Here is a 22340-nt window from a genome sequence, read left to right as displayed (position 1 = left end):
AACGGAAATTAAAGTGTACCCTGTATCTCTCCTTTTGGGCTTTTCGAACTTTCCCTCCCTGGACACGTACGGGAAGAGACTATTTTCTATTCTTTCTTTCTGTGCAAGGAAAAATATTTTGGTGAACTGGGTGGCTGAGGGCCCCCCTGGACTTTCAAATTGGCACCGATTAATTATGGAATGTATTCCCCTTGACTTCCTTACAAATATGGTGTACCGAAAGACCGAATTATTTTATAAAATATGGCAGCCCTTCTTGAATTACATAAATACAGATATTTCGGCTATCCTAACAAGGGCTTTTATTTAATTGAGATTACAAACCTGGCTGGTCCAGGGCCCCTTAGGAGAGGAATCCCGCACGAATACGGGTTTTATTACATCTGATGTTAACACATTCCGAGCATGTAAGAGACTTAAATATACACTCTGGTTAGTTGTAGGTTAGATTAGTAGACAGTTGAGTTTTTTTTCCTTTTTCGGTATTTTTTTTTCTTTTGTTAAATTTTGGTTATTGTATATTTGATTTAATTGTATATCAATGTTTGTATTTGAGAGTTTTGTTTATTTTTGTAAACTTGTAAAAATGTTAAAATTCTAATAAAAATATCTATAAAAAAACTAATCCTCTGTCTTCCTCTGCTTCACATGTTTATCTAAATCACTTTCTTCACTCTCTTACGGATTATTTAAGATTTGTGTTGTCTTGTCACTGTCTCCCCAGTTGGAAGAAATAACTTTTCCCTATTCACCCCTTAAAAGATCATTGACAATGTATAAACACTGAAGAAATTTCTAATCCTCTGTCTTCCTCTGCTTCACATGTTTATCTAAATCACTTTCTTCACTCTCTTACGGATTATTTAAGATTTGTGTTGTCTTGTCACTGTCTCCCCAGTTGGAAGAAATAACTTTTCCCTATTCACCCCTTAAAAGATCATTGACAATGTATAAACACTGAAGAAATTTCATCTTAGTTGTCCATGCTGCATTGTAAATAATCTCTCTGACTCAAGTCTCTTCTTGTTACCATAGGTCTCCACTCATATCACTGTGGTGATCTTTTGCTGTATGTAATCCATGGCTTTAATGCCCTTTCTGTAATGACATACCTGACTGTTATCAAGCAAAATTGTTATTGTTATCCTTCTTGCCCATTAATATAAAATCCAAGGTGTCTCATTTTATGACTTTGTTTATGAGCACCCATACTTTAAAATTGAATTTCTCAAAAGTAGTCCATCAAAGTCTAGCCACACTCTACAGCTATTTTTAACACCATATATTTTTACTGACAGTTGAACTGTTTTTCACCGATATTGGAGTGAAAAAAATTCACTGGAGTTTGACATAGAATAATGTGCACTGAGATTTGAGACATTACTCTTCACTGGAGAGTTAAAAGGGATTGAAGATGTGAGAGATGATTCATGTGAGATGTTAGAATAGATGCCTCCTTATTGAGAATTGACAGACAATTTTTCACTGAGATATTACTCTGAGGTGACTATTATAAAAAAATGGGGATTTAGTATGCTTGAATATTAAGACAAAGTCTAAATGAGCATTAGAACATAGCAGGTTAGAATAATTCATTGCATGTGCTAAACCAGGTCACAGGGTGGGAAGGAGATTGTGGTTGTATGTTGTCTGGGAAATTCCTCTCACTCTGATCCCCAAGATCAACACTTGTTATTCATTGTGAATTTAACAGAGTGGCTATGCTATTTCTAATGACAGTTCAGAGTCAACCACTTGACAAGGCATCTAATAACTTGTAGGCCTGACTCTACAAAGACAGCAAATGAAATGAATGAATTAGATGGGTCTTATGGGAATCTAATAATTTTGTGATCATTGTTATTTTATTTCAGCCGAGGGATGGACACGCTGACCAAGACCCCACCACCATCCTACAAATTCACACCTCACTTTGGCCAATCACGTGGACTGACATCTGAGGGTGCAGCACTGTCTGAATGAACAGTTCCAGCATGGACTCTAGTGAGGACTATCCATTAAGTTTTGGAGATATGGCTGTCTACTTGCTGCATGTGCATTGTGTATTTGCTGCTAAGCTGTTGGTCCATAGAGCTGATGTAAGATTGACATAGCACACTGCATGCAGCAAGATGTCCGCCCCATTCACTGAGTTCTGCTGACCAGCAAGACAAATTGCTTCCTTCTGCGACTGCACTAATTAGCATAGCATGATGTATATGATACAGACATGCAGGGAGGCACTAATTGAGCAAACAGTAAGACAGAAATTGAGCAACTGTGAGATGCACCTTGTGTCCTCGCAACATCCTTTCAATGCCAGTTGCCAGAGCACCCTGCAGTGCAAGTCTGTGCTTCCAGAGCACACTGCCAGTGCATCAGTGAGGTGCTATGAGAGGTTGCTGAATGCTGTATGCCAATTTCCTTTGAAGCAAGAGTGCGTGCAGCTGGTGTCTATGGATAATATCCTGAGCTGCAGTTTGTAAACAACACTGACATCCTTGGGAGCAAACTCCGAGGTGAACCTACTAATGGTTTCCATGTTGGGTTTTCCCGATGTCTAGTTTGTTCGGGGAAGTTTGTAAGATAGAAGCTGAATATTAGTATGGGAAGTTGGTTGGCGAACAAGGTGATTAACGTTCAATCACTTCCCCCCACTTAACTGCATCACACTACTACCTAGCAAGAAATTTCCCACAATGCTCGAGAACAGCATCAAAGATAGAGCGAGATGATCTTAATGTTGAGGTGGGCCTCACTGCACTTAGTGTCTGATTCTGCCAAATATCTGGCAATGGCCCACGTCATTCAGGCCCCCATTGAAAAAAACACCTTGCCCATCGTTGTTGAGATTATGGGGGAAATCTCAATGTTAGGTCTGACTCTGAATCCCATGTTCTCCCACGCAAGTTCATGTGATATCGATACATTGGATGAACCTTTCAGTTCTTTACACCTTCATACAACTTTAACCATGTGCACAGCCACAAAACTTGAATTGTCATCCAAAATATAAACCTAAAATAGGAAACAAAGTAATAGATAGATGGGAAAAATACTCTTACAGATTTTCCTCTCTTTCCAGGTCTGCCAACAGGTCCTCTGTGTCCAGGGGCTCCAGATTCTCCCTTTGGACCCATTTCACCCTTTATGAAAGATATTATGTTAAAACGTTAGGTTCTTGATATGTCATTATTATTCCACAGTTTTGTTAACATTTGTAAAACCTGAATTCTTATGTGTTCTTTTAACTACAACACTGAAGGAAAGTATTTGACAGTCATATTTTGAGCACCACATGAAATCTAGGATTTTGAAGTTACATCCATTTGTCTTCTTATTGGTAATTTGAAAATGCGTATTTAATAATTTACACTTTCCACCATTTGTAAAACCAAATTGCCAGTTCCTGCTGGCGCAAAATTTTCCCAAATGGTAATCGATAATACATTTTCCATAAGAATTGGGGTTCAGTTGGCTGCTATGACACAGAGTGATGCCAATAGCATGGGTTCAATTCCAACACTGGCTGAAGGTCCATGAAGGACTCTCCTTCTCAACCTCTTCCCTCGTCTGAGGCATGGTGACCCTCAGAATAAACCGCTACCATTGTCACTCTCTAATGAGAGAGTAGCCTATGGTCTGATAATGCTATGGCGACTTTAACTTATACACAAGAATTCCCATCACCTTTCCCTGTCCCGCCTCACCCCCCACACCCACACTCTTAAGTCACAGATAAGAAAGACTATTACAAACCTCTGGTGTCTGAATATCTCAGAGAATACCAAAGGATACTTGGTACAAGTCTCAAGCCAATGACCCTTTAAGGAGCCTCAACATCTTCCAAAGGTTCCTGGGCAGCTGTATGTGCAGTTTTAAATAGGTTTGGGTGAATTATTTAAGTTTGGAATGTTTCTTATATCATACAACCGTATGCTTTCAGTGTCGGCTGGCTAGGAGAAACATGACAGTCAAATAAATTAGACAAGTTGTTTCTCTGATTTGATTAACTTCCTTTATAGCTGGTTGAATGATCCTTACTCATGCCACGACAAACAAATTGATGTTGTTGCTTTCTATGAGTTGCTGGTTCCTGACTGATTTAACCTTAACTGTCTACAGTTTGAGGATTAGAAACTTTTCCTACCTGTCTATGTTTGAACCAATATACACAGCTATAGTAGCTCACTGGTAGTGATCCTTCCTCTGAGATAAGAGACCTGGGTTCAAATCCCACCTGTTCCTGAGGTCCCCAACTCGAAAGGAATTAACTCCCTAATATGCATTGGAAACTTTCCTGGCAAAACTTAATTCCCTGGGTTACATTGAAATGTTGTACATTGAATCCCCACAGTGCAGAAGCTAGCCATTTGGCCCATTGAGTCCACACTGCCCCTCCGAAGAGCATCCCATCCAGACCCACCTCTCTACATTTCACTATGGCTAATCCACCTAGCCTGCATATCCTTGGACCTCATGGGCAATTTAACACAGCCAAGCCACCTAACCTGGACTGTGGGAGGAAACCAGAGCACGCGGAGGAAACCCACACAGACCAAGGGAGAATGTGCAAACTCCACACAGACAGTCACCCGAGGGTGGAATCAAACCCAGGTCCCTGGAGCTGTGAGGCACCAGTGCTAACCACTGAATCATTGTGCTGCCCCTGCTTTTACCTAAGCAGAATGAAAATCCCACCCTGGAGAGCATTCAACCTCTGACCTCTGTTACTAGCAGATTTGGAAGGAGTGGGGACTTTGCCAGGAAGACCCTTAGGCCTCCACTAGGATTCATCATAGATTCTTGGAGCTAAACAAACAAGGGAGTTTCTGTGGAGGGGTTTGCCGGTTAGGGAAGATGGGGTGGTGGGGGTGTGGGGTGTGGTCAGAGGATGGGGCAATGAGAGGTGGACAATCCTTTCCTGATACTGGGTTCCTCAGTTACAGAAAGTGTCTAACTGGGGGGTCACCACCCTGCCACCCATAGAAGTTTAGATTAGAGTGGTGCTGGAAAAGCACAGCAGGTCAGGCAACATCTGAGGAGAGGAAAATCCATGCTTCAGGCAAAAGCCCTTCATCAGGAATGAAGGGCTTTTGCCCGAAACGTCGATTTTCCTGCTCCTCGGATGCTACCTGACCTGCTGTGCTTTTCCAGCACCACTCTAATCTAGACTCTTATCTCCAGCATCTGCAGTCCTCACTTTTGCCTTGCCTCCCATAGAAGGCCATAGACATATACAACAGAGTTCTTTTGTTAGTCTCCCAGCCTGCCACTAGTTAAATATCAGGAGCAGCAGAAGAAGCTTATTAAGTAGGCACAAAGCTAGAGAGAGGAAAGATTTAAAAGGTACCTGAGAGGCAACATTTTCACGCAGAGGGTGGTGTATCTATAGAATGAGCTGCCAGAGGAAGTGGTGGAGGTTGGTACAATTACAACATTTAAAAGGCATCTGGATGGGTATATGAATAGGAAGGGTTTAGAGGGATATGGGCCAAATGCTGACAAATGGGACTAGATTGGATTAGGATTTCTGGTTGGCATGGACGTGTTGGACCGAAGGGTCTGTCTCCATGCTGCACAGCTCTATGACTCTGTAAGTGACCACTTAATTGCTTCAACTCGTATCAGAACAGGAAGGCTGCCCATAAGCAACCCTGAACTTAAATGGGAATTAGAGTGGTGTCCCTGCTACCAAACGGAAGCATTAAACTCTGTCTTTTATTTGCTTGCTCTTTCTTTAAAATTGTTTCATATGTGACATATTTGAGAAATGATGAGGGCACATTTATTTTATTGTTATGCATGTGTTTCATTGGTACATGTCTTATAGTAAGCAGGATATATCTCAGAGGTGCATTGTGAATTATGGAACTTTTCTAAGTTTTATATTGAATGTCATTACATAAACAATACAATAGTACAGTGAGCAGCTCTCATAGAGTTTTGCCACCAAGAACATAACAGTGGAAGTCAGACTGAGCTAATTGATGTGTGGATTTGTTACAGTTGAATTTGGTGTCCTGGGTTTGGGAGTTGAACACTGCTAGACACCTTATTTTCCTACACTGGCGCCAGGTCTGCCTTTCACTCAAGGGCATCAGGCCAGTTATTAGCCGTAATTTCCCTTCTTATCACTCCCACATATTTAACTCTGTATCTAGGTTCTAGATCCAGATGACTATGAACAGCTTATGGTTGTCAAGCACATCCTATTGTTTCAAAACATATACACGTCAGACTTTGCATTGCAATATCAAACTCCAAACAGTATAGTTCCACATTTTAGATGTTTTAGAATTAGATTTAGACTTTTATTGTCATGTATACTCAAGTACAAGAGTACAGTGAAAAGTGTCTAATGTCGCCAGGCATGGTGCCATTTCATGGTGATACTCTCCTGCATGCTGAGGTATGAGGAAACAGGAGGTGAATTGACATTTAGATGAAGGAAGGGTGGAAGTATGAAAGCATTTGAGGGGCCATGGGGATCGATAGAGGAGATTTGGGTTATGAAGGCTGTTTGAGATAGGTGATGGGGCATACGATATTAAGGGGTGGGCACTATGGGGATGTGCAGAGGGGCAAAAGGTATGGAGGAACATGAAGGATGGGTAGAGGTCACTCCATGGCATGGGAAATGAGTGGGGCTGAGGTGCAAGGGCCAAAAGAATGTCTTGTACTTTATTCTTTTGGTTTTATTTGTGGATATTGTGGTGAAGCCCAGAGTCAGCATTTCTACCCAGCCAGCTTCAGAAACCCAGACTCCTCAGGTTTTCCCAACTTCTCCCCCTCTTCCCTGGCTCACCCTGAACCAACTATAGGGAGCGCAGGGGAGACGAGGTTTGAAGACAGGATGATAGCCATACAAAAGCAAAGGAAAATGATCTAAGAAATAACTAGAAGCAAAAAGCTAAAAAGGGAAACAAAATGGAGACAGAGGTAGGGTTTTTTTTTCCCAAACTGTTGTACTCACTGCCAAGCCCAGAAGGCTGTAGAGTGCTAAGGTGAAAGGTGACAAACAGGAGGCTGGAAGAACACAGCAAGCCAGACAGCATCAGGTGGTGGAGAAGTCAACGTATCAGGTAGTACCCTTCTTCAGGACTGTCCAAACATCCCCCATCCCTTTCTCCATCAACCCTTCCATGGTTGATCTGAAAATTCTCAACTCTGCTTTCCTGCCTTTTTCCTGTATCCCTTGATTCCCTTACTGACTAAAGATCTGACTATCTCAGACTTGAATATACTTAATGACCCAGACTTGACAGCCCTCTGCAGTACAGAATACCACTACCCTCAGAAACAAAATTCTTCTCATCTGCTTCTTAAATGTATTAATATTTATTCTGAGATTATGCCCTTTGGTCCAAAGGAAAGGGCACAAAGGAAACGAGTTATCTGCAACTATTCTGCCAAGCCCCCAAAGAATCTTTTATGTTTCAATAAAGTCACCTCTCCTTCTTCAAAATTTCAAGTACAGGTCCATCCTGATCAATGTCCCCTCATAAGATCGTCTCTCCATACCTTGTATCAGGCTAGTGAACCTTCTCTGCACTGCCTCCAACACTGGTATTTTGTTTCTCCAATCATGGCATGTGGGCATTTCTGGTTGGGCCAGAATTTATTATCCATCTCTAATGGCTCCTGAGAAGGTGGTGGTGAGCTACCTTCTTGAACAACTGCAGTCCATGTGCTGTGTGTAGACCCACAATATTGTTAGGGACAGAATTCCAGGATTTTGACCGAGCAACACTGATGGAATGGCAACGTGTTTCCAAGTCAGGATGGGGAGTGGCTTGAGGGGAACTTGCAGGTGGTGATGTTCTCTTATATCTGTTGCCTTTGTACTTCTAAATGGAATTGGTCCTGGGTTTGGAAGGAGCCCAAACTGTTCACAGTATTGCTATTTATTCCCTTTTGGAGCTCTAGGATTGCCTTGTATATGTTTGCGATGGTTTGCTAGATTTCTTTACGATCCATTTAGTGATTTTCAAATCCATCTCAGCCTTTCCATTTGACTGAGGACAGCGTGGAGATGATATACGGCGTTGAATTTGCCAATCCTTTATGAAATGTTTGAATTTATGACTGCCATTGTCACTCATCACCATGAATATCTTAGTGACTGGTGTCAGGCATTCTACAGTTTCACTGGTAATCATTAACATTCGCTGACCTAACTCCCAGTGATCAGAACAGTAATGGACATTGAGAAGATAATCAGCTTCTGTGAGAGAGTGAAGATGTTTACTCTAAGATCCATCTGTGGTCCAGCTGGGAAGTGATGAGTGATAACTGGATCTTTCATTTGCTTAGCTTAGTAGTTATTACAAGCACTGCAGAACTGATGTGGTCCTTAATATCACGACCCACAGTTTGCCCAGAAGAATACTTCTCATACCAGTACAACCTTCCTTATACCAAACTCAAATCCTTGATAGCTTGCAATTCAATATCTCACTGCAGGGATAATTACTCCAGTTCCTTTGCTAAAGATGCTATCGAAAGCAATAACATAATCTTCAAACCTTCTATTAGAGTAACAGTTATGACCTTGATATTTGCAACATGACATACACCACATGGAGAATTTTGAATTGTTGTATGAATTGCTTGATTTGAACAAGACACTTTCCTTTCAGATTCACTGAAGACTTCCAAAGCATATCCAGCTATTGCTTCTCATTGAATCTGAAAATGTTAGCATTCTGTTTTAGCATCTCGACTTTCTTCATCGGGAGTGCTGCTATTGATAGCATGTTGGCAAGGTTAATCTTGTTTTTATGTCATGTCCAGGGGTAATATCTCTTCAAAGAATGAACCATTCTTTTCAGGGACTTTGCAGAGGCTTTGGAGCAGGTAGAAATGATTTAACAAAGATTCTGTGAAGTGGCTTTTTGGTCTCCACTTTCACGTATTCATCAAAATACTCACAAGCAAAGATAATAATCAGGCACACTTTCTCAAACATTGCTTGGTTTGCATTAACACACTGAATGTAAATGTACAGTAATTGGTTGTCTTTACTGCGCAAAGGTTGCTCCAAGACCTGTCTCACTGGCATTGCACGGCATGGCAACTTCATCATTGACATTATAGTACTTCAACCCTGGTTTTGTTGCCATTAGTTGGTTAATTCTAGCAAAAGCACTTTTTGTTCCTGGTCCCAATACCACTACGTGCTTTTATCAGTGAACTTACACAAAGGCTCACACTCCAAACTAGGCAATGACAAAATAGGCAAAAACCTGCTAGAAATTCAACAAGTCATTGCGCTGCCTTCACATCTGTTGGTTATTGCATTACTATGAGAGCTCCACCTTGCTTGGATCCAGGAGAAGTCCGTTTGCTGTCAGTACATGATCTGTGTAGGAGGAGAAAGTGAGGACTGCAGATGCTGGAGATCAGAGCTGAAAATGTGTTGCTGGAAAAGCACAGCAGGTCAGGCAGCATCCAGGGAACAGGAGAATCGACATTTCTGAAGAAGGGCTTATGCCCGAAACGTCGATTCTCCTGCTCCTTGGATGCTGCCTGACCTGCTGTGCTTTTCCAGCAACACATTTTCAGACATGATCTATGTACTTGATTTCAGGCATCTTCAATTGCACCATCTTTCTTTTCAGCTCCAGGTGCATTTGGTGAGCTCTCTCTAGCAGCTGCACTACATTCTGATTATGGTGTGCAATAGATCCTTCTACTATTTCTTGACATACACAGACTAACAGATCACACACAACAGCTTCAACCTTGGGAAAATCGCTGTCTACTTTGTGTTGACTGCATCAATACTTTTTTCGAATAGTGGAAATGTCTAACATCACCTGTATCTCCCAAATGGCTTCCAGGATGTCACTTAGAAAGGGCAATTCATCCTGCTTCAATTGTCAGTAGCCATTCTTTATATCAAGGGTAATAAAGACCATTGCCTTGGTTATTAATGGCAATGTTTATTCAGTGGTTGGCAGGGGGTAGTGAGCTGTCTTCAAAACTTCATTGAGGTCCTTTGGATCCTCAATTTTTCAGGCTTTTGCACTGCTAACAATCTGTTAATCCATTCCTTAGGAGGTGTCACTTTCTTGATTATTTCCTACTTTTGCAGCTCCTCTATCTTATCTCCCAGGCCAAAGTTGAGGGTAACTGGAACTCTCCTCAACAGACACTGAGTGGATCTCACATTCTGATTTACTCAAAGATAAAATTTATGAGGAAAACGTCCATAACATGGAAAAACATTTTGTGGTCTTCAAGGATCTGTTCAGTAATCAATGGCTTAGTCATCTTTGAAATGCTGCAAATTTAGGATTAAGGTTTAGCATTACTAATCCAAGCTGTGGCCTTGCTTCAGCTGAGGTGAATGGATTTTGCTTAATGTCTACAATCGGAACCCCAGGTCTCTGTTCTTCCCATTTGTTTTGGGTTCTCAGTTTCATTTGTTCTCTAGGCATCAGGATCATTACATCATAGTGCCTCAACCTTACTTTCAACAGATGCATTTCTGGTTACCATTGTGAGCCATTTCATGCAGGAGGTCTATGAATTTCCTGATGCATTAAGCACCAGTGTCTATCTGACACATCATATCAACTCAATGCTCTCCTTCTGCAGTCATCATTCCAACAATCACAAGCCATTCATCTCCTTCAGACCTGACAGTGGCAACCTGTTGCATGGCACAGAATGGTCTGTCAATCTAATCAGGTGGCATCTCTCCAGCAGCGACCTTTATAGGGTTGCCTCGCATTTTTCAAGCTAAACACTTGTATGCAGTGATTCAGCTCCTTGCAATTAGAGCAGTCTCCCTCTCCTAACCAGGCCCTCCCCCCACCCTGAGAATAATTTGCTCCTATCTCATTAGACATGCTCACATGGCAGCATTTCTTATGCCTAACACAATCCTATCTCCAAGTAGAGATCATTTTTCCACACTTAGGATCCAGCTAGATATCCCAGTATAGCACATACTGATAAATACTCATGCTCTTCACTTCAACTCTGATGTTAGACACATACATTCATAATTAACACTAATATGGGGCTCAAAGTAAGCCTTTTAAAACCCTGCTGTCTGGCTTTTTTTCTTCCTTTGTGAGGTCTACAATCCAGCCTGGAGTACTGTCTCTCCAGCACTATTAGCAGGGCTACCACTTTTACTTACTGAAGTTTTGTAATTAATTAGGTAGCTACTCCATTGTTTTGCCACGGAGTGTGGAAACATTTCTAACCCTGCCTCATGTCTGCTGTCATTTCCACAGCAGCAGAGAATGCGGAATTGACTGCTAGTTTGACACATCTGTAATTTGAAGTCGCAGAGTGTTTTGCTGTTTCTGCCACATGGAAAGGCCCAAATGGGGGGGAGGGTGGCAGTGTGTGGGATGGAGAACACTGAACCAGTAACTATATACATATGGTTCGTGGGAGGTAAAGAGTTTGGGGATCTTGGGAAATTGCTAATATTTAGATCATGTAGAATCAGCCTGTATTAACAAATACTTTCCATAGCTGAAGATGAAAAAGACAGGCATAATAGTGTCGTAAGATACAAGCTTAGAAATAGTTATTTTAGCACTACTGAGGAGCTAACTGCATATTGCTTAATTCTCTGAGTTACCAAGCATGACAGTTAATTTCTCATTTTACTGTTGTGCTGGAGCTGCAGTACATCACTCACACAGCGGGCCATTCAATAAAGCAGCAGAATCAATAATCTCAACTAGCAGTACAAATGTCAATAATGAGACATTCAAACAGCTGGAATTGAGCTGAAAGCTGAGGTAATTAAAACTCAGCCATATTCATGAAGGATGGAACATTGTGGCCCAAGGGAAACCAGATATGACGACAAAATAGGGAAAGCTCTAGAGGGAAGAGCTACAGAGAAGCACACACCTTATAGGATTGGTAGAAATCCTACTTAAGAGAAACAGAGTACCTGGTGCAGTAGGCAGGAGAGTCAGAATAAAGATTTTAGGCCTGAAGAAATCTGCTTAGGTGTTAATACATCACAAGCATCTGTCACAAGCTGATATATAAGATTATCTCTGCAGGCATTTCAGTCTGTTCATCCTGGAAGACATGTTGCACTAAGGAGAGAGTGCCCACACACAGAGCTGCCATGCAGCAACACCTCGGCACTGTTTACTTTACATAAATGGAGAAATCTCAAATGGTTATAATTATGAATGATATAAGGCAACCCGTGTGCACAGCAAAAATGATTACACCCTTCTCTGAGGATTATGTCTTAAATTTATAGTAAGCAATTTTGCCTGAAGCTGTGCATAGCTATAAATCACTCTCCTCTCACTGCAGTATCTGCACACATTTTCTTTATTTGCAAGGTGGCTCTTGATGCTGTCCGGATATGGGAAGTAAGTCCAGCTGGTGTTGGACTGGGGTGGACAAAGTTAAAAATCACAGTCCAACAGGTTTATTTGGAAGCACTAGCTTTCGGAGCGCTGCTCCTTCATCAGGTGGTTGTGGAGGATAAGATTGTAGGACACAGAATTTATAGCATAAGATTACAGTGTCATACAGTGATATATTGAACAATCCAGGTTTGTTCAATATATCACTGTATGACACTATAATCTTGTACTCCACAACTACCCGATGAAGGAGCAGCGCTCTGAAAGCTAGTGCTTCCAAATAAACCTGTTGGACAATAACCTGGCGCTGTGTGATTTTTAACTTTCTCTACCTTTCACATCATTTGAGGATCACAGTATGGGGCATGGTGACAATAGTACAACACAAATTCAATTTATTAACGTTGCAAAATGTTCATATTCCACACAAATTATTCTGGCAACAATAACAGGTTTTAATTACCTGAATAAAAACAACCTGGGCACATTTAAATGAATGAGAACCATGCACAATGCAGCTCTATTAAAATTACTGCTTTTTTAAAACCAGGCACAACAATAAGATGTTGATAACTATTCCAGACTAACAAGTAGACTACTTGTTGGTGATACTTATTCCTATTGTTTTTGATACTAAGTGGTATAAATTTAAAATTAGAAAAAATTGTAGTCTCCTTTTGCTTTATTTATTTTCTACTTCCAATCACTATTTTCCTAACTTCTATCTACCAGCTTTTAGTTTTTGATATATTAAGGTCACTTGATTTGCTAAAAATGATGAATTCAGTTAAGTTTAGCCTAGCTTTTCCTGTGAGGAAGCAGGCCATAGGACCCATTGAATCCACATTGACTGTCCGAGGAGTATCCCGTCCAGAAACAACCCACTACCCTATCTCTGTAGTGCTGCAATTCCCATCGCTAATCCACTTAGCCTGCGCATCTTTGGACTATGGGAAGAAACCAAAACACCCAAAGGAAACCCACGCACATAGCTGCCCGAGAGTAGAATCGAACCTGGGTCACTGGCACTGTGAGGCAGCCGTGCTAACTGCTAAGGCCTCATGCCATATTTTACTAATGGTCCCAAAACTGGCACAATGTGCCAAATGGCTTCCTACTTGTGCTGCATCATTTTATCAATCATTGTACAGTGGGTACTTACTTTCTGTCCAAGCATTCCAGGAAGACCCATAACACCCTGAAATTTAAAGAGATTCAGAAGGTCAATAACTTTCTACATTTGTCTTCCATTTTTGAAGTTAAGGCTCATCTCCTACTTTATAATCTCAGTATAACAAAATACAGCAAATAATATATGTAAACTATGACATCATCTACCCTATAGATTAGAAGGAAATTGTTCTTACCATTTCTCCTTTGATTCCTTGTTGACCTCGTTCACCTCTTATCCCCTGTAAAAAGCATACTTTGTAAGAATACATTATTTTTCACATTTTAACCTATCCTTTTCAGAACATAATGACTGATAGAATGATAAACAATGTTCACTGTGTTTAAAATGCTATCTAGGTTTATCCTTCCCCTGTCTTGACAGTTCTAACAGGTTGCTGGGGTTCAGTTAGTCCAAGGAAGAGGCATTTGGATGGGTATATGAATAGGAAGGGTTTGGAGGGATATGGGCCGGGTGCTGGCAGATGGGACTAGATTGGGTTGGGATATCTGGTCGGCATGGACGGGTTGGACCGAAGGGTCTGTTTCCATGCTGTACATCTCTATGACTCTATGACTGTACTGGGCATGCTCCATAGCAGCTGTCATCAATACTTGCCTCATTCCTGGGAGGACAGCAATAATCTTAGAAGGAAATTTAGAATCCTAGAGTACACTGGGCCTGTACTCACTGGAATGTTGAAGAATGAAAAATGATCTTATCGAAACATCTAAGATCCTGAAGAACTTGATAAGATAGATACAAGGTGTGGTGGGTAGGAGGGGATGGTTCCCTTTTTTGAATGGCAGGCACAGTTTAAGAAAGGTTTGAGATGGCTACCTTTTAAGACAGAGATGAAGAGAATTTCTTTATCTCAGTAGGATGTTAGCATTTGGAATTCACTTCCCAATAAAGTACTGTCACTGTATTTATTTGAGGTAGTGTTAGATTGAGTTTTGAAAGGCAAGGAGTCAAGAGCTGGGGCTGTGGGGGCTGGAGGGTGAAGACAGGGAACTCAACTTGAGGCACAGCCACTTCAGGTATTACCTTACCAAATGGTGATACAGGCCCGAAGAACAGAGTGTCCTACATTCCGATGTTGCTCTTACTTGGACAGCAAATTCAGTCCTCACTCGCCAATCACTTACAGCACAGGTAGCTGCGTAGTAAGGAGAATTAATTACCCTGTCACTATTGCAGGGAAATTGAAATCAATATCAGCAGCATATTCCACCAAAGGCAGAGAGGAACTGAACCATCACTGACTAGGGATGAATTTCTTGGTCTGTAAATCTAAGCTACAATGTTTTAACTATGGAGAACCTAAATATTGAGTGTTGTAGGATTAGTTCAAACATGTTTAATGGTTTACTGACCTTTTCACCTTTATGTCCCATCATACCCTAGAAAATGGAATACAAATGCAATGAATTATTCATGTTCAGTCAAGAAATTTCACTGTAAATAGGGACAAAAAATCTGCATACTTTATTGTTATTTCATATGCACTGATGTACAGTTCGATCTTAGGAATACAATTATTTAACACAAACCTTTCAAACCAAACAGAGAATTGCGATGCTGGAAATCTGAAACAAGAACAGAAATTGCTGGAGAAACTCAGCAGGTCTGGCAGCAATTGAGGAGAGAGAGCAGAACTATTGTTTCTGGTGCAGTGACCCTTCTTCACCCAGAATTATCTCAGCAAATCCTGTGAAATGGGAACCACTGAAGTGCTTTCTCAGTTTTTACCATTGGCCATAATGCCCATATACTTTTCCTATCTGTGTGCCCATGTAGAGGGGAAGTTTATAAGGAGGTTAGAGTTTTAACTTGTAAATTTACATGTTGAAGTTCATAATTGTTTATTTGTAGCTACATTCTATTTATTTGCAATAAATAGTCAATGTTGTTAAGTCAGAAACTTGATCCATACTTTGTCAATATGGCTCTGAAAGATATGTAAATTGGAAAATTCTGTATACTTTTAAAAGTCATTATCTTTTGTGATGACTCAGTGAATGATGGAACTTGATTTTCAGTGTGCTTCCCTAGTGAGGTGTAACACTAACAATTTAATGCCATCTGCAAACATGGATATACAACTCTATTCCTTTATCAAAGTTATTAATATAAATTGAGAAAAGCTGAGGCTCTGGTGAGCACCACAATCAGAATTTCTTCCCATTAAACCAACTTGCTCTTGTTATATTTAAACCAATGCAAAAAGATTATCTCCTGTGAGCATTTGTTTTACTAAAAATGGCTCCTGCAGAACCCTACATAGGGTTCTGTTCAGAGATTAAAGGGCTTTGTGACTTACGCTGAAATACTTGCACAATCCCTGATTGAAGTATGCTCTTTTAAAAAGAAACAAATTCATCTCATAATTGAAATAAAAACAGAAAATGCTGGAAAAACTCAGCAAGTCTCTAGCATCCTGTGTTTTTATTTCAGATTTCCAGCATATACAGTTTACTACTATCATTTCATACATGGATGAGAATAGTTTCACTTCAGGCGATTTTTAGAAACCATGGACATAGCCTGCTAATACAGTAATGCAAATCGATAGTTTCTAACTCAGCTATTATGCTGTTGCAGGACAGAATTTTATTCCCAGTCAGTAAAATTCCAGCCAAATTCAAATTCTCTTATATGAGCTGCATTATGGTTCAAGGACACTGAATACATTCGCAATTGGAATCTGCTGTGACAGCCACTGGTAGCACAAAAAGGTACTAAAACTAATACACAAACCCTTCCCCCATGTTAAATTGAAATGTTAGGTTATTAATAGTAAGATACCAGGGAGTTATTTGAAAAGTGTAAGCTAATCTCAGGGTTCAGGTGTCAGTCATAAATGTCTTGAATTGCATTTTCACAATTCATTACATCATCTGAACTCCATAATTGGATTTCAGCATTGTGCTCTCTAACTAATTTAAAATATATATTATTTTTATCAATTATACAACTCGATTAGCATTATGATACTGAGATAAAATGTTGTCCCAGGTTTTGTGGGTTGTTGCTTGTAGCAATTTATTTTTAAAAAAGGTGATATTGACAGATTACAAAGCTGCTCTTCGATTTTGTCAATGACACATTCTATATAACGGCTATGCTTGAGTCTGTTATATCAATAATTCCTGTGTCAGGCTTTTGTGATATATTTCAATCAGCTTTCCACTTGTGCGTATATTTAAAAAAAATTCATTTCCATTTGACTTTAGGAACAAGTTGTCTTTTTTCCATTAAGCGCACTATAGATAGATTTCCGCACCATGTGGATGCCACTCAGCTGCATGACAAGTTTAGAGAGAGCTGCTATACCTGTCTCAAAAGAGCAGCTGATTGTTGCTGTACATTAGCTTCTCGGGTTTTGACTAAGTGAAAGATTAGTTTCTTCCTAATCCACTTTCCTCAATAAGTTATCTCGAAATCTCAAAAGACCATAATATGTTGCTGGAAGTTCCAGCAAAGATTCAACAGAATAACAGATGACTCAGGAAATGCACTGAAATATTTTGATGATTCAAGCATGCTCAAGCCCAATTCTAAGACATATTCCCATGCCACATCTCTTTTTCATGATAATCACTGAGAGAGGAGATTTTCCGCAGTCACTAATACTGATTTTCACAAGTCTCCTGTCTAGACTAAAAAACTGAGCAGCTAGCTTGAAATTAAATGAACCAAGTTAGAGTCAAAGTAAGGTTTGTTCTCATTCCTATTGAGATGTCAGATCGTTCTCTGATTCTCTGAGTACCTAAAGTACGCAGTCATGAACGCAGCACTGAGAAGAGCTGTGTTTTTAAAGATGCTGTCCTTTGAATTAGATGCTAAACTTGATCCAGTGGGCTAATGTAATGGTGTTTGAAATCCCATGATACTCTTGAAAGAGCAGGGAGATTCCAACGTTCCTCCCTTGAGCAACACCCAGTAACAAATTAATTGATTGTCCTATTAGTTGGATCTTACTTTACACAAATGTGTGTTCCATTTATCTAAGGATCTGTAATTCAAAGTAGATTAGATTCTCTACAGAGTGCAAACAGATCATTTGGCCCAACCAGTCCACACCAACCTTCTGAAGAGTAACCCACCCAGACCCATTCCCCTATGTTTACCCCTGACTAACACTATGGGCAATTTAGCATGGCAAATTCACCTGACTTGCACATTTTTGGATTGTGGGAGAAAACCCATGCATACACAGGGAGAATGTCAAACTTCACACAGACAGTCGCCCGATGCTGGATTCGAACCCAGGTCCCTGGCACTGTTCAGCACCACTGAGCCACTGGGCCACCCACTAAATACTCCCTTCTATATGAACAGCTATGACGTGGTATGGTAATATATAACTGTAGCTATTTCTTTTGTTCATTTGTGTAAAGTGTAAATTTATTTCCCATTGGAAACTATTGATTGAGTTATTTTTGCTGCTTTTGTAAGTTTTCTCGATCTATCACTGGAGTGTGAGTGGTCACGTTAAATTTGTGTTTGGGTAAGTACCATGTTCTGGGTGAGGAAGAATTTTCCTGAAGGTGCAGTTATAAGTTACTCAATGAGGAAACCCAAATTCACAGCTGAGGTGGCTGCATTTAGCTGTTGTGATACATTAATACACAAAGTTGCTGCCATGAGTAGCAATACTTAATATAGACAGCGATCTGCATTGTTGCATTATAGAATTCAACTATTGTCAGCTTATAACCTTGACTGGAGACAATATTTTCTGGGTTAGGATTGGGTCGATCATTCTTATCCTTACAAGGTCATTTAACAAACACTAGCTAATTCTGAAGATTACCTGGGACAGCCTTTCCCATATCATCAGTTCAGCTTGTACTGCCTTAGTATTGTCTTGAGTAGAGGTGACAAGATTTTGATTCGATTTATTATCGTCACATGTACCTTGGCACAAGGAAAAGCTCTGTTTTGCATACCCAGGCAGGTTACACCATACAATGTGCATAGAATAATAGAACAGAGCAAAGAATGCAACATTACAGTTGCAGAGAAGGTGCACAGAGAGCATAATCAACATCAAATTTAAAATTTGAGAAGTCCATTGAGAAGTCTAAAAACATGGAGAAGAAGCTGTTCTTGAATCGATTCATATGTGCGTACAAACGTTTGTACCTTCTGCCTGACAGAAGAGGATGGAAGAGAGTATAAACAAGGTGGGAAGGGTGTTTGATTATGTTGGTTGCTTTCCTGAGGCATCGGGAAGTATAGATGGAGTCAATGGATGGAGTCAGTGGATGGGAAGGCTGGTTTGCGAGATGGATTGGGTTGTGTTCATGACTCTCTGTAGCTTCTTGTAGACTTGGGAAGAACATTTGCCAAACCATGTGATGCATCCAGAGAGAATTCATCAGAATCCTTGTGGGCGTGCCAAATTTCCTTAGCCTCCTGAGGAAGTAGACATTGCTGCACTTTCATCAACATAGGAGAACAAGGACAGATTTAAGAGGGGACTTGAGCTAAATTTGGTTTGTGTTAGGGGCCCTGTTGATAGCAGGGTAAGTGGGAGAGGGGTGGTTGGGTGGCAACCCCACTTTAGCAGTCTGTGGGAACCAGGTGCCACATCTTTAAGTGATAAGCTAAATTGGTTGTTGCAGGAATAGCATGCACTATTACAGTGGCTGGTTGACCCCAGGAATTGCCAGTTGAAGGGCCAATGACTCAGTTAACTCAGTGGCGCCAGTGGAAGCAGTGGTCACTTCTGGAACTGCACATGGAGGAAGTGACACTGAAGCACACCACCCTCCCAATGAAATAAGTGCCTTCAGGGATGTAAGTGAACCAGTGCTCTTGCTTTGGTGTCTCCATTGCCACTGGGGCTGACCCCAAAAAACAAAGTGTTATTAAAAAGAAAGACCCTGCTTCAAGTTAGCTCAGAGACTATCTTGGATTAGCTTGCATTTTCCTCACAAGACGGAAAGTCCAACAATGCCAGAGGGTGGGGAGGGGGAAGAGGCTTTTCATTCTCCACCATTGACAACAGATGGTTCATAATCCATTGCCATTTTACAGGCCCCACCACAAACCGACCAATCCCCACACGACTGATAAAATTCCACCCTTTGTGATCTTTAGACAAAATGTCACATAAACCCTTCCTACTGTAGATGATGATCCAGATTTATAATGACAATTAGCAAAACCTCATGTACTTTATTGTGTATGTATTTATGGAAATATAAATAAGGCATTCCGTAACCAAATAAAATCTGTTGGTACTGACTTTAATTAAAGTTACAGCTAAACAATTACATAAAGTGAGGCAAAATTTATACCCTAAATTACATTGACTAATAAAGCATTTATTCTTCTAGCTGAATATTAAGAAAAAGCTGGACAACACGCTGGAAGGCAAGGCTCTTTCCTTGGGCAATTTCATGAATAGATACTGTGTGTATAAAGGCACACTCTGATCCATAGGGAATAAGAGCTTGATTATAGCAATGGTCTAAAGCAAAAATGATGAGAGTTATTGGAGGTACAATCATATCTTACCCAACATCAAATGAACTTAATGTCCGAATCTGCACAATCTAGTTCATTTCCAAACTGCTGCAGGCACTTGCTTTCTCTCAATTCCTGAACAATATGCTAAGTATTTCTGTCATTAAATGGCACATGCAGGAAAGGCAGATACAAACCTTCGGGCCCATTGGTCCTCTTGCACCTGGTAATCCCATTAATCCTTGATCACCCATTTCACCCTTAAGTTAGAAAACAGAAATTACTCATTGTAATTAACACTAAATTGCTGGATCATAATGACACAAACAGCCTGGACTATATTTCTAAGTAATTTCAATGTAACAAAGTAGAATCATATCATAGAATCATAGACTTTTACAGTGCAGAACAAAGCCATTGACCCATTATGCCTTTACCAGCTCCTGAAAGAGCTACCCAGATAGTCCCATTCTTTTTTTCTAAAAAGAATCTTCAAGTCTTATGATGACAGTGGGAGTAATGGGTCTTGATTTCCAGAATGCAATCCTGGTGAGTCGTAACATAAGAAAGAAGATCCTCTGCCCATGGACCCTGCATTGGTGCGTGGGATGCATCTTCTTCCATCTAGATCCATGTATCCATTCCATCTGTCCTTTGGGGTGACCTGGTGCTGCAGGATTTGCTCATTCTGTTCCTGGTGCAGTAGGGGGTGGTGATCCTTCTCCTCTCCATTTCATCAGAGTTGGAAAATGGAGCTTTAGCGAAGATTAGCAACAAGGAGGGGGATCTGAATGTGTCTGAGGCGCAAGAAAGTGAAGTGCCTTTAAAGAAGATGGCAATCATTTGACAAGGGGTGAAAGCACTCTCCAATAGAAGAAATGATTTAGACATCAGCCTCTCGTGATCCTAAGTGCAACTGATCAAAGCCTTCTCAAATTGTCAGTTTCAGTTAAAAAGCACTTCCTGCTGTACTTCCCCCAGTGACTCTGGCAAGGTACAGATACCATGTGGGCTGTTGGGAAAGAAGGAACTAACAGTTTGCAAGGATCCAAGTTGTCTTTTTAATTTCCTACATTGCTTTCTTGTCAGATTCATTGAAGTTACCCACAGGGCTTGAAACTATTTTCAGGGGGACTTCCTTATCCTACAAACAATAAAATCTGTCTCTGTCTGGTTAGGAAGTTCCTGTATGGTATGATTACATTTTGTTTTGTAAATATAGTGATCTTTTAAAAAAGAACCTGCCCAAAATGGATGCCTGTAATAGAAACAGCAATGCATTATTTGAAATGAATTTGGTTCTGTAATTGTTAATATGTTGTTTCTTATTGATCACACTACTTCTTCCTACCCTCTCAAATCTAAATTACTGTGCCACTGGTTTGATGATTAGCAGTGCTACTCTGTCAAGTAAGTGACAGAGTCCATGTATAACAATTGTTATCATTCTCTGTACTCAGTATAGTGAGAAAAGTAGTTTCTTCATGACTTCAGCGTATATTATCTGCAATAACGAAAACTTGACAATGATCCAATTCCTGCCTTAACTCTCACGATTTCATTGAATCACAGATATTTACAGTACAAAAACAAGCCATTCAGTCCATTGCCTCTATGCCGACCAACAAGCAGTTATCCATTATCCATAATAATGCTGTGATTGAAACCAATCCCACATTCCATTCATGGTCAGCAAGATCAGGCACTTCCAAGCACAAATCCAAAATAGTTTCGGCCTTTACCATTGTGGCAGGAAGTGAAATCCAAACCCTAATACTTTTGGCTGAAATAACGTCTCGCAAATTACTCTCTAATCCTTCTATTAAATACTTTAAATCTTTGGCTGAGCTTTTTGGCCTCCCACCTAACAGAATGAGGTTCTTTTAATCCACTCCAATTAGGTACCTCATAAATTTGCATACAATTAAATCTCTCCTCAACCTCTTATTTTCCAAAGAAAACAACCCCAACCTATCTGAGCTTTGCTCATAGCTAAAAATTCTTCTTTCTGAGTAGAATCCTTGTAAATCTGCTCTTTACCTTCTCTGGTGAGGACAACCTTCCTCTAACATGGTGATCAGAACTGTATGTGGCACAATATTCTACTTGTTGTCTTGCCAGTGTTTTATATATTTCTGGCACCGCTTTTCTGCTTTTATATGCTATGTCTCAGCTAATAGAGTCATAGAGATGTACAGCATGGAAACAGACCCTTCGGTCCAACCCGTCCATGCCGACCAGATATCCCATCCCAATCTAGTCCCACCTGCCAGCACCCGGCCCATATCCTTCCAAACCCTTCCTATTCATATGCCCATCCAAAT

General features: G+C 40.5%; 1 protein-coding gene across 5 annotated transcripts in view; it reads right to left on the bottom strand.

Moving 5' to 3' along the window:
- colq (collagen-like tail subunit (single strand of homotrimer) of asymmetric acetylcholinesterase) overlaps window positions 1–22340 on the bottom strand; it is a 116146-nt gene that overhangs the window by 38258 nt on the left and 55548 nt on the right. For all 5 annotated transcript variants that reach the window (XM_043689504.1, XM_043689507.1, XM_043689506.1 and 2 more), the window contains 5 exons: window positions 20214–20276; window positions 14913–14939; window positions 13733–13777; window positions 13528–13563; window positions 3066–3146 (listed from right to left, as the gene is read on the bottom strand). In XM_043689504.1, the coding sequence (XP_043545439.1) occupies window positions 3066–3146; window positions 13528–13563; window positions 13733–13777; window positions 14913–14939; window positions 20214–20276 (252 nt within the window). The remainder of the gene's footprint in view (window positions 1–3065; window positions 3147–13527; window positions 13564–13732; window positions 13778–14912; window positions 14940–20213; window positions 20277–22340) is intronic.

Source organism: Chiloscyllium plagiosum, chromosome 5 (genome assembly GCF_004010195.1).
Source record: "Chiloscyllium plagiosum isolate BGI_BamShark_2017 chromosome 5, ASM401019v2, whole genome shotgun sequence".
Taxonomy (NCBI): domain Eukaryota; kingdom Metazoa; phylum Chordata; class Chondrichthyes; order Orectolobiformes; family Hemiscylliidae; genus Chiloscyllium; species Chiloscyllium plagiosum.
This window is presented reverse-complemented; position numbering and strand designations above follow the sequence as displayed.